Below are 12,181 nucleotides of genomic sequence, written 5' to 3' on the forward strand. Positions count from 1 at the left end.
ACTAGGTGGCAAATTTTGACCTCCTAGACTCTCTATCATGGTCTGGGTAAAAGGAGCCGTAGGTCCATATTGACCACAGGCAATTTTTAATTCCTTTAGTTGTTTGAAAGGTAAAGCTTCATAATACCTTTGGTTTTCATGCTCGAATACCGGGAAAGTAGCGGAGAATCCCTGAACAGTTTCTCCAGCTCTTTGGGCCTGTTGCATAGCCTTTTGCAAGGGGGACAAACTGTGTGATTCACGAGTTATATTCAACAAATTTTCAGGTTTGGAAATAGTTGGAGGATCTAATCCAGCAATAGTTGAGGGTGCATAAGCAGGAGGCGCAGTAGAGATTGCACCAGCGCCTTCATCCCTACCTTCCCTTTTTATTTCTTCCTTTATTGTTATTAATAATTTCTGCATGAGTGCCTCCAGACCCTTTGTCGGAGGGGCAGCTGCTGCCTGCTCATTCGAATTGTCAGTTACAAGTAATTCCCAATGATCATCCTTATGATAAGCAGCTGCCTGTTTCTCTAAACTTTCCTCATCCTCTGGAGTCAGCGTTCCCTCATTTTCCTTCAAAGGTTTTGCAGATTCTAATTCAAAGGTTTTGGGTCCTTTCCCTTCAGGAGTAGCATAAACTTTAGGAGTAGCATAAATTGGTTCTTTGGGTTGGAGCATGTGTTTTAATTTACTCCCTTCCTCATGTTCAAAATCAAGGCAGTCTCTTATTAAAGACCATAATGAAAATGTTTCCACAGGAACCTTATTAGGTCCGTGGAGAGTATAATATGTTTGAATCTGTTTCCCTATCTTTTTCCATATCTCTAAACTCATAGTCCCTTCCTGTGGAAACCAGGGACATACTTCCTCAACAAAACTAAGAAAAGTCTGCAATTTCATTTTAGTAACCTGCATTCCCCGATCCTTCAACATTATCTGTAACATATGCACAAACAACTGACGACTATTATCTTGTCCCATGGTTTATACTCTCGACAATATTCCTTCCTGCCCCTCAATATACAAGTACACACACTCTTACTTACCTTAATAGTTTCAACGGGCAGCGGCCGCAAGGAACTTTCGTCGAGCCCCACGCTGTTGGGCGCCACTTGCCGGGCCAGCCGGAAGATTTCAGCGAGCAACACGATGCGTTCCTTTAGGCTAAGAAAAAAGGAGACAGAACAGATGGGGTCGAGAGGATCGCTGCAGTCAACGATGATTCTTTATTTCTCAGGGTTACATATATACTAAACCAAGAAGAGAGGCATCCCAAAGAAAATTCTTCCCCATGTACATCATCTTTAAGATAACAATCACCAGAGCTCTCTCCTGGCGCCAAAGGCATCCTACTTATCTTAAGGGCAGTCGTGCAAAGCCATCTATCTGCACCTTGTGTGCATTCAAGGCTCACTAATGGTCTGTTAGGAGTTAACTTGGATAGTAAATTTCAGAGGGGTGGCGGGACAGAGAGCTATGTCTGCGAACAGACCCTCGACAATCAATCAAGGCAGCTCCCAGAGTCAGCTCTTTCAAGCCGCTCCCCGCAATACCTGTTTTAAAGGCATTTTGCTTTTTAACCACCATGCCTCCTATACCAAACAAAACTAACCCCAGTTCCTCTGCAATCATCTAATACCAAATCTATGTTCAAATCTCCAAAATTGTACCCCTAAATGTCTTCTGCTTCTAATTTATTCATAGCCAGGATATACTCAAGAGTCACTGGTTGCATTTGGTTATGTCTCTTAAATCTAACAATCTAGAAGTGTCCCCTCACCCCAACACCTTCTGTTTTTCATTTCGAAATAATTATAAACAGGTTGCAAAAGTACTGTGGAGGGTTTCTGTACATCCTTCATCTAGTTTCTCCTATTGTTAACAACCCACATAACTGTAGTACGGTAGTCAAATTCGGAAGTCAGCATTGCAACAATACTATGATTGTCAATCTACAGGCTATATTCTCATTTCATCAGCATTCCCCCAAATGGCCTTTTTGTGTTCTAGGCACTGGGCCAGGACCCCACATTGGATTTAACCGCTGTATCTCCTTAGTCCCTTCTAGTCTGTGATGCTTCCTCAGCCTTTACTGATCCTTCGTGGACTAGGCACTTTTGTTGAGTACTAGCCAATTAATGTGTAGACTGTCTTGGGCTTCCTGGTGGCCCACTGGTTAAGACTGTATGCTTTCAATGCAAGGGGCCCAGGGTTCAATCCCTGATCTGAGAACTAAGATCCCACAAGCTGCAGGCATCCAAAAAAAAAAAATTTTTTTTAATGTGTAGAATGTCTCGATTTAGAATGTCTCAATTTAGGTTTGTCTGATGTTTCCTCATGATTCGATGGAGGTTATTTTTGACAAGAATCCCACAGAAGTGTCCTCAGTGCATCATATGGGGAGGTGCACGCGTCATGGTGTCTTATTACTCAATGCTTTTTATTTTTTTAATGGTGCTCATTGTTGAAGAGATGGCCCTTGCGTTTGTGTCTGCCGTGACCCTATCAGAATACTGCAGGTGAAAACCAGACACCAGCAGCCTGCTGCTCCCTGGTTAGGCAGCTAGTGCCCATTGCCCCCTGCACTGAGGGTGTGCAGAGCTGGTGGGATTGTGGGTCTTTATGGCATGGACCTACGTTCAGTAATGAAATGGAGCTATAGGCATAATAAGCAACCTAGACTTTCTGTCCCATTGCAGCTGAGAGTCCCCTTCGCTTGGGTGCACAGTCCGCCTCCTTGCTGCTTCTCTTTTTCCACAGCGTGGCTTGGGGCTGGGATTTTGCAGATCCCTGCTCTGCCAGCAGCAGCTTCCCTCCCTCCTGGCCACAGCACCGAGCTGCTAAGGCATGGACAGAGGTCGTTCTCTGGCCATCCTCTCTCCAGGGAAGCCTTAAAAGCTACTTTAAAGGTCTTTCTTTCCCTCTGAAGAGAGTTCTCTCTGCCTGTTCTATTTGTTTAAGGCAGATAAGTGCTGGCTCCTGGGAGAGCCTGGAACAAAGACTCCTCCCTGGAGGTGTCCACCTGCCCTCTGTGTCCCCCACTTGCCTCTAACCTGCGGACAACGCCTGGCATCTCAGGCCATCTCACTCCCTGAAAGGGAGGAGTGTCTGAGGCTCCTGTGGTTGGTGGAGAGTGCCGTGCCTCAGCCAGCTCCTGTCCCAGGAGAGCCGTGGCAGGCCCCAGATGGAAAGTCATCTGCAGTTCTCTCGTCCGAGGATTCTGGCTCTTGGTGAACATTAAGCTCACCTGTGATCTGCTCCTGTAAGGAGGGACAATGTAGAGAGCCTGGCAGGTTTTATGACTTTTGTTGAGCTGGGTGGGAGTAGGGGAACAGAAGGACTGAGCAGGACTGTTGTACAGCCTGACAGTGGGCACAGCTTTAGGGACTCTGCCCTCCAAAGGGACATGTCACTACTGTTTCTCAGAGTGGCTGGTTGTGTTGTTGACAAATGCATTTCTATAAATGATGGCCACTTATCAAATCAATGTTCCATCTTCAGAGTTACTTGTCAAGCCATGAGTGACTACCTGGAGGGAACAACCAGGTGATTTTTAAAATGGGTCCTTCCCAGTTAAACAAAGTGAGTCTATGGATAGCTAAGGATTAGGTAAAACATTGAGCAGGTGTCACCAGTTCTCCATTCGTCCCTGCTGTGGGCTGTGCTCCCCAGGAAAGTGACAGGACCAAGAGGAAGGGCAGGAGCCAGACCATTACGGAGGAGGGTCCTAGATCAGCTTGTAAGGCTCTAATCTCCCCTCGGTGAGTCAGGAGCCAGGCACCAAAGACTGGGCAGTGGGTGCAGGAGAAATGAGCAAGTTCTGCTTCCTTCGCAGGGCCTCTCAGAGCCCTGGGATTCCCACCTCCTCTCTCCTTCCAGCTCCGTGTTCATGTTGAGTTTCTACCTGACCTGTTTCCTGCTGCTGACCTTGGTGGTGTTTGTGTCCGTGATCTATTCTTGCGTGAAGGTGAGTCCGGTTTACACTTGATCCCCAGTTGCCTTCTCCCCTCACTTCCAGCCCTCTGATAAGCTCCCCGCGCTGGAGCTGGAGGGTCATGCTCGGGACCAAGGTGCCTGAAGCTGGATCATACCTCTTGATTGGCACTAGCAGCAAGCCAGACTGCAGGGGCCATAGTTTGTCTGAGGGTGTTTATTTGTACAGGCTGTTTCTGTTAGCCTTTGCCCATCTCTGCAACAAGAAGATTCTATTGCCACCTCTTCCATCTGGCCCCTGGGTATCAGATGGGCCGAAGGAAGGGCACCCAGCACAAAGCCGAGAACAGAGCAGTGGTCGCAAAAAATCTGCTGAAAGAATGGGTGAAAGGGGTCACACCTCTTCTGGGTTCCAGTGTGCCCCAGAGATGGCCCTGGAGGAGGCCTTAGAGATGATAGCTTTTGAGCTGCCCATCATATAGATGAGAGGGAGATCCAGAGTGGTCCATTGTTTCAGACTAGGCCACATGGCTAGGGATAAGGATGTGAGACCCTGCTCTATGTTTTTCTCCCATGTCTCTTCTTAGGCATGCCGTGTTGCCATCCAAGCTGTGTCCTTTGAGGGGACCTGACCACAGGTCATTAGGGTCAGTTGTAGAAATCAGTCAGGTTCCCATTTGCCTTGCCCACCAAACCTCTTCCTCAGTTCTTTCCCACTGGTTTAAGATTTCCCTGGGCTTCCCTGGGCTTCCCTGGTGGCTCAGAGGGTAAAGCGTCTGCGTATAACATGGGAGACCTGGGTTCGATCCCTGAGTCGGGAAGATCCCCTGGAGAAGGAAATGGGAACCCCTCTAGTACTCTTGCCTGGAAAATCCCATGGACAGAGAAGCCTGGTAGGCTACAGTCCATGGGGTCGCAAAGAGTCGGACATAACTGAGTGACTTCACTTTCACTAAGAATTCCCTGATGGGGCCAGTCTGGTTCTAGAAAGCGCTCTATCCCGGCAGGGACAAGCCCTGTCCAGCTTGTGCTGTAGCCATTTCTCTGCTCCTCCTGGACACTCACGTGGAGCCAAGCCCCTTGGGGCCTCAGGCCCTGCTGCCACTCCCTACACCCTCTGCAGGGGGCACCCTGTTCTCCTTCCTGGGGAGTTGGGCCTTTGTCACCTCCAGAGTCCTCTTTCTCCCTCCACCCTCCAAACAGAGTCCTTCATTGGGCTGTTCACTGTTTCATCACCTGATGGTCAATATCTTGAAGGATGGATGGTCAGAACCGGAAGGACCTTACAACCATCTGTGTGCTACAGCCCTGCCCCTGCGTGGGCTGAGGGAGAGGCAGGGCTGGCCAAGGTGACTTGGCAGGTTGAGCTGGGTGCTCAGCCTGTTGCTGTGCTGCAAGGTAGGGGTTAACCCTGGCTCCCTGCCTCTCCCCAGCTCCTTCCCCGAGGCTACAGCCTCGCTCCTGCTCTGTGTTCAGTCCCTCTTGCCCTTTGGTCTTGCTGTGGTCAAGCCCGCCTCCCCCAAACCTGTTTATCCCCCCGTGGACTGTCCCACTTTCTTCATCTCATGCCTGTAAAAGCACACCATATATTCACAAGAGCCAAAAGGTGGAAACAGCCCAGGTGTCCATCAACAGATGAACGAATAAACAACGTGTTATCCATACAATGGAGTATTATTCTCCCATAAAATGGACTGAGATTTTGACACACGCGACAACATGGATGAAGCCTGAAGACACTGCGCTAAGGGAAAGAAGCCAAACACAAAAGCCATATATTACATGATTCTGCTTATATGAAGTATCGAGAACACACAGATTCACAGAAACAGAGTGTAGACTAGAGGGTACCAGGGGCTGGGAGAGGGAGAATGAAGAGTTATTGCTTACTGGGTTCAGAGTTTCTGTTTGGAGTGATGGAAGGGTTTGGGAAACAGAAGTGCTGGCTTCACGGCATTTGTGCAGGTAATTCATGCCACTGACATGGACACTTAAAAATGGTTAAACTGGCAAGTTTTGTGTTATATATATTTCACCACAACCTTAAAAAAAAAGCATACCATAGCTGAAAGGGCCTCTTAAACATTCTTTTGCTGAATGCTCAAAAAAGAATCTTTCCTTCTTTGAAGTTATAAACTGAGGCAAAGTCATTGTTCATTTGAGGAACTTAATGAGCCTATTCAAATCAGAATCAAAGTTTTGTTCACAATTTTTAAACTGGAACCTAGATTTATCTCTTTTCTATTAGCTGCTGTGGTAAGCCTGAGCTACACTGAATTCATCTGGGTTGTGTTCCTTGTTTTGAGTGTGTATCTGCTGGTGGGGGAGGCGGGGGAGAGGCGGAATCGGGGAGGGACGGGGGACAGACCCATTTCCCCACCCGCACTGCCATGTTGAGTTAGTTCTCTGGTCTAGTGAATTCTTCTTGCCATTGTTGGAGATTATTTATAAAAATCTTCCCCGCCTCCTTGTGTTTTATTGAGTCTACCTATTTTGTAATCAACGTCACATTTAATCAGCTTGCTCTCAATTCCTCTATCCAGCTCAGCGATTTTCTGACTGCTCTGAGGCCTCAGTTTTCCTGGGGGGGGGGTGGGTGGGTTGGGGGGCAGGGGGTGGTTGGAACACTTACATCCCCCACCTCCACCTCCCCACACCCTTCCACCAGGGGAGCCTGCTTCTTCTATCTTGCAGATGTAGAGTTTCTATAAAGAGTGTGTTTAGGAAAAAAAAAAGTGCTCTGTGACTTATCAGGCCTGAAACCTGCTGATCTAGGCCAAGAAGCAAATAGACTCTAATACCCATCTTGGGGTCCTGGCTGCATCTGTCTCTCACAAGCCTCTGATAATCCATCTTCTCAGCATTTATCCACTTTCTGTAAAGTAGACCCCAACCTGAGCAATTGTCTGTAGTATGAACTCCTCTTCCAGTTAATCTTCCAGTTAATCTTTCCTCTTCGTGTTGTGCATGAACTGCACAGTAAGATGTGAAGGGGGTTAAGTCTCCCCTTTGGTCTGTAGCAAGGCAGGTTGGCCCTCCCTTCTGCCCACACTGCCTGCAGCCTGACTGACTGAAAGTTGATTATATCACCTTCTCAGGTATTGCCATGAAGCTGATTGAACTGGAATTTTCAGTGTCATTCTGTTTTTCTCTGTGAAAAGATTTGCCAGAACTCAGACATTTTTCATCTTATTCCCACAGTTTCTCAGATGTCATGGCTATTGGCATTATGAAGAGATAGAGCAGTTCCTAAATCACCCCCATCACAATGGGCTCCTCAGATCCAAAGCCAGGCGGTTCTGTCAGACATGGTCTCTTTCTCTGTTTCATTTACTTTTCCATTTCCCCAAAACAACTTGGACTTGGATGATTTCTTAAACCATCCATATTTTATTTTTGAAGAGACAAACATGAAGAAACTGTAGTCTGAGTCAGTTGACACAGTCTTCTTAGCCATCTGTCTGGGAGCAATTCCTGGGTCCTTTCTATTGGAAGGTTTTTCTGAAATGTGCTGCTCACCAAGGGCTCTGAGTGTGTTTTTATCTTGGGCCTGTGTGATCTCTTCCTGACACAGCTTGGTCCAGATTATACACACACTTAGATTTCTCAGCAAGACTGATTTGGAGCCTTGATCTTCCTCTTGTCCCAAAGTCCGGTCTCGCTGCCCTCTGGAGCTCCTCTGCCTGGGGTACTTTGTCCTGAGGAGCGTCCCCTGAGCGCCTCTTTCTGGTGAGGCTCTTAGAGGGCTTTGTGGACACCCAGACACTCCAGTCCTTTCTCCCCTTGGCATTGGTGGTGATCTGGGCCTCAGAGCTGCTCAGAGAAAACCATGCTAAATCCCTCTTTGCATCACACGTGGTCCACAGACTCAGAGAATCTCAGATTGGAAGGTTCCCAAACAGTGAGACAGTCCAGACAACCACCTGAGCCTGGAACCCCTTTGCAAAACCCTGCCAGATCCAGGCCAACCTCTGCTGGGTCCCCTCCAGGGGTGCAAGCCTGTTATATCTCCTGAGTGCAGTCCATTCCCTTTATGGCCGGCTCTGCCTGGTCCATCAGTCTCCCTGTCCCTCCGTCCCATCACCATCCAGTGAAGGGGCCAAGGCCTGCCCCCGACAGCACTGGCACTTTTGCCAACGCTGCCACCCAAGTGGGTAGAAGAGTATGCCTCCCTTCTGTTCCTACACTTGATCAGGGTTCCCTGTCTCTCCTGTGGCTCCTCATCATGTTCTATCTCAGAAGGCCAAACTCTGCTTTCCTGCAATTTGGGAGCTGGGTACAGATAGGCCCAGAAGGCGTATCTGACCGGAGCTTCCTACAGGCCCTTGTCTGCCCTGTGCAGTCACCAAAAGGCCCCCTGTCCCTCTCCCTGAAGCCTGAATGTAGCCAAGTCCCACCTTGCCAGCTCTCCTTCCTACCACTCCACCCTGACTCCTGCCCACAGCTTCTGAAGTAAGGTCTTACTCCACCACCAGTACATCTCACCTCCCAGTACCTCTGTCCTGTGACCATTGCAGAATCCCACACTCACTTTTCCAGATGCTTGGGCTCACACTCCATCTACTAGAAGAGGATGTGCTGCTGCCGGGCACAGGTCTTCTAGGGGTGGAGAACACTTCATGCCAGGAAGCAGAACTTAGGTTCCTCCCGTGGCTTTTTAGTCTGCTGTCTTAGGTCCAGAGCCCAGCTGTGCCACCTTGCCTGGCCTTTCCCAAACCTTGAAGGCAGCTTTTATTATATTTGCTTTGCAGATGAGAACAATGAGGCTCCAAGTGGTTAGACAGCTTCCCCTAGATCCCAGAGCTAGGAAGTGGGGTTGTTGTTGGTGTTTAGTTGCTAAGTCGTGTCCAACTCTGCAATCTCATGGATTGTAGCCTGCCAGGCTCCTCTGTCCGTGGGATTCTCCAGGCAAGAATACTGAAGTGGGTTGCCATTTCCTTCTCCAGTATGTCTTCCTGACCCAGGGATCGAACCCACATCTCCTACATTGGCAGACAGATTCTTTACCACTGTGCCATCAGGGAAGCCAGGAAATGGGATAGCTGGGTTTTATACGCAGATGGTTCTTGACTCCAGAGCCCACAACCCTTCCCCTCAAGGACGCTGTCTTTAATATGTCCAGTTGACCCCTGAAAGGCCAGGTGATGACAGCAGTAGTGCATCACCTGGTCACTGTCTGTCTGCTTTGTTCTGAAATTTTAGTATCTTTTAAAAATTTTTTTCTGAAGCAGGAGCCACTGCTTCTGTTATTAGCTCCTTGTCAGAAAGTCTGTTTTCTTAAATGTTCTGCTGTCAGATTGCATCCAGATTTCATTCTTGGATACCCTGGCCCTGCATCACAGTAAGGGAACCAGGACCCTAGGGAGGTCATTGATTTGCCTGGAGACTTTCAGAGAGGCCAGGATCAAAGCTGTCCCTCACCCAGTCACGGTTTATTAATTGTGTCGCCATTCCCATTTTTCAAGTTGAATTGATTTGAATTAATCAGATTGGGAATGTACTGGATGGGAAATTTTTTTTAATTGATTCTTTTCCTGAGCTCTGCTGGTGAACAGGCATTGAGCAATTGGTTTGCACAGATATAATCATTCTGCCAGACAAATGCCCTCCAGGATCTGTTTGCAGCTGTAGGGCAGCCCCACGAGGAGATTCTACTCCAGGTGAAGAATCTTATTGTTTACACCAGGATTAGTACAGGTAGGATTTCAGGTCAATATACAGGGGAACTTTTTATTATAGGAGATGAGATATTCCACAAACCTTTGCCAGGCCAGGATGTCAAATCTTCTGCAGACTTCAAAAAATCAGCAATTCCTGGGTTCCTGCTGAGATTTAAAGTTAAGAGAAGATCTTTTGAAATGGTGACAAGGAAAATTGGTTTGTAGCAAGCCAATGCATTGAGGTAATCATTGTTTAGCTGTTACAAGTTTATTCCTGGTTGAATTTTGTTTAATAGCCTGCAGTTCTTCTCTTGGCCTCTGGGTGGCCCCCGTGGGGCTCCTGGTCCCAGGTTCACCAGGAAGCCTCTGTGCACCTAGTGTTCCCCAACCACCTTTCTGGACACGAGTTTGAGCAAACTCCAGGAGATACTGAAGGACAGAGGGAGGGTCGGACACGACTTAGAGATTGAACAGCAACAATCACCACCTTCTATGGGCTTCCCTGGCAGGTTAGTGGTAAAGAACTTGTCTGCAATGCAGGAGACGTGGGTCTGATCCCTGGGTCAGGAAGATACCCTGGAGAAGGAAATGGCAACCCACTCCAGTATTCATGCTTGGGAAATCCCATGGACAGAGGATCCTGGCAGGCTACAGTCCATGAGGTCGCAAAAGAGTCGGACATGACTTAGCAACTAGAGAACAACAAAACCACCTTCTATAAAGGCTTTAGCATCTAGTGATAACTTACCTAAATCAGTCATTACACTGGTAATGAAAGAAGTCATTCAATTGATGGATAGGGTGATCAGAACTGAAATGGTTTAAGCAACATGGGGGATGGGAGGATGAAATGGCAAAATTTTAAGCAGGCAAAGATTAGAAACCATCTGTCATACCGTTTCGGAGTAAGTGCCTCATGCTCCTGCCAAAACATTTTCCACAGCTGTGAAACCAAAAATTCCTTTAATGAGAAACAAGGACTTTTGTTCTTATTGGCAGCATAGCTCTTTAAAATGAAAATATTAACTAAATTTTCTACTGAATTTAACAGCTTTCAAAGCACTTTCAAATGCATCATTTCATTGGGTCTTCATGACCACCCTAGAATATCCACTACCCAGGAAAGTAGATATTCCCTGTTTACCAATAAGGAAACTTGGACTCTAAGATCTTAATGACTTTCCCAGGATCACACTGGAGGGTGAGCAGGAATTTTTTAAATAAGCACTTTTTTGAGATATAATTTATATACTAAAAAATTCTCCTTAAAAGGGTCATAAAATTATAATTCAGTAGCTTCCTGCATATTCACAAAATTCTGCAACTATCACCACTAATTCCAGAACATTGTCATCATCCCCAAAAGAAACCTCACACCTATTAGCAGTCACTCCTCATTCCCGGTTCCTCTCATCTGCTAGCAACCTCAGATCTATTTCCTGTTTCTATGAATTTGCCTGTTCTGGGCCTTTTGTGTAAGTGGTATAATATAAAAAATGGCCTTTTGAAATAGGCTCCTTTCACATAACATATCTCAAGGTTTGTTCATCTTGTACCATAAAACAGCACTTCATTCCTTCATCTGTGACCAAATAATATTCCATATGTAGACTTACTACATTTGGTTTCTTCCTTCATCAGTTGATGGACATCTGGGCAATTTCCACTTTCAGGCTATTAATGTTGCTCTGAATATTTGCATATGAAGTTTTATATGGACTTAAGTTTTCAGTTCTCTTGGGTATATACCTAAGAGTATTAAAGAGTGGGTTCAGTCAGAGTTCAGATTACCCTCCAAAGGAAGTGTTTTCTCAGAAAAAAATGCCACAGACTTAGTGCTCCATGAACACAGCTGAGAGGCACCCCTGCTTGGCACATGAAGTTCAAGGTCTTCACCACTCAGCCTAGAGCCCAAGTGGGTTGCAAGCCTCCGTCCCTGCTACAGTCCTTCTATGTGGTCCCTTCTTTCCCTCTGCTGAATAGGAAATGGACTTGTTGGTAAGGCAGAGGGAGATGTGGAGCGGAAAAGATATACAGCTTCCCTACATGCATACTTATCCCAAAGCCCAAGACTCAGGGATAAGCAGGGCACTTTCTTGGTGTCAAGAACTGTGAAGGGTCTGAGGTTTGGTTTTACTCTTGTTGCTCTTTCACAGATACTAGCAGAAGTCACCAGACTCCTGCGTCAGGGACAAGAGACTTTATTACTCATATCATAGCAAGCACTACAAGCATCAGCATATTTGTTTTGGTTTGCCAAAGTCTCATGGGGGCAACCTGATGGGCCCACGTGGAACCACATGTAATAAGTTTGGGTCACAGTTGAGGAACACTGGACCGAGGGCCTGACACTTGCTGGCCTTAAACACTGTAGCACATGAGCCAGTCTTCTCCACATTGGGAATGAGCAGTCATATCACGGTCACACTGTGTGCCCTCACCTACCTAGCTGTCTGTGTTACTGTCTGTAACAGTGGGTGGCTAAGCCTTGCATCCGGCACACTCAGTCAGAATGTGCAGGTATGCTTAGGGTCACCCAGGAAAAGCCATGCCCAGAACCCAGGCCTCTGGGTGCTTTTCCACCAGCTTCCTCTGCCTGTAGG

At 47.1% G+C, this 12,181-nt stretch overlaps 1 protein-coding gene across 1 annotated transcript in view; it reads left to right on the forward strand.

Annotated features, from left to right (window-relative positions):
- The window catches only part of ADCY5 (adenylate cyclase 5), a 162,920-nt gene that overhangs the window by 128,235 nt on the left and 22,504 nt on the right, over positions 1 to 12,181 (forward strand). The window contains exon 12 of the mRNA XM_043873986.1: positions 3,865 to 3,952. Coding sequence (XP_043729921.1) covers positions 3,865 to 3,952 — 88 coding nt within the window. The remainder of the gene's footprint in view (positions 1 to 3,864; positions 3,953 to 12,181) is intronic.

This window comes from Cervus elaphus, chromosome 19 (genome assembly GCF_910594005.1).
Source record: "Cervus elaphus chromosome 19, mCerEla1.1, whole genome shotgun sequence".
NCBI classification, from domain to species: domain Eukaryota; kingdom Metazoa; phylum Chordata; class Mammalia; order Artiodactyla; family Cervidae; genus Cervus; species Cervus elaphus.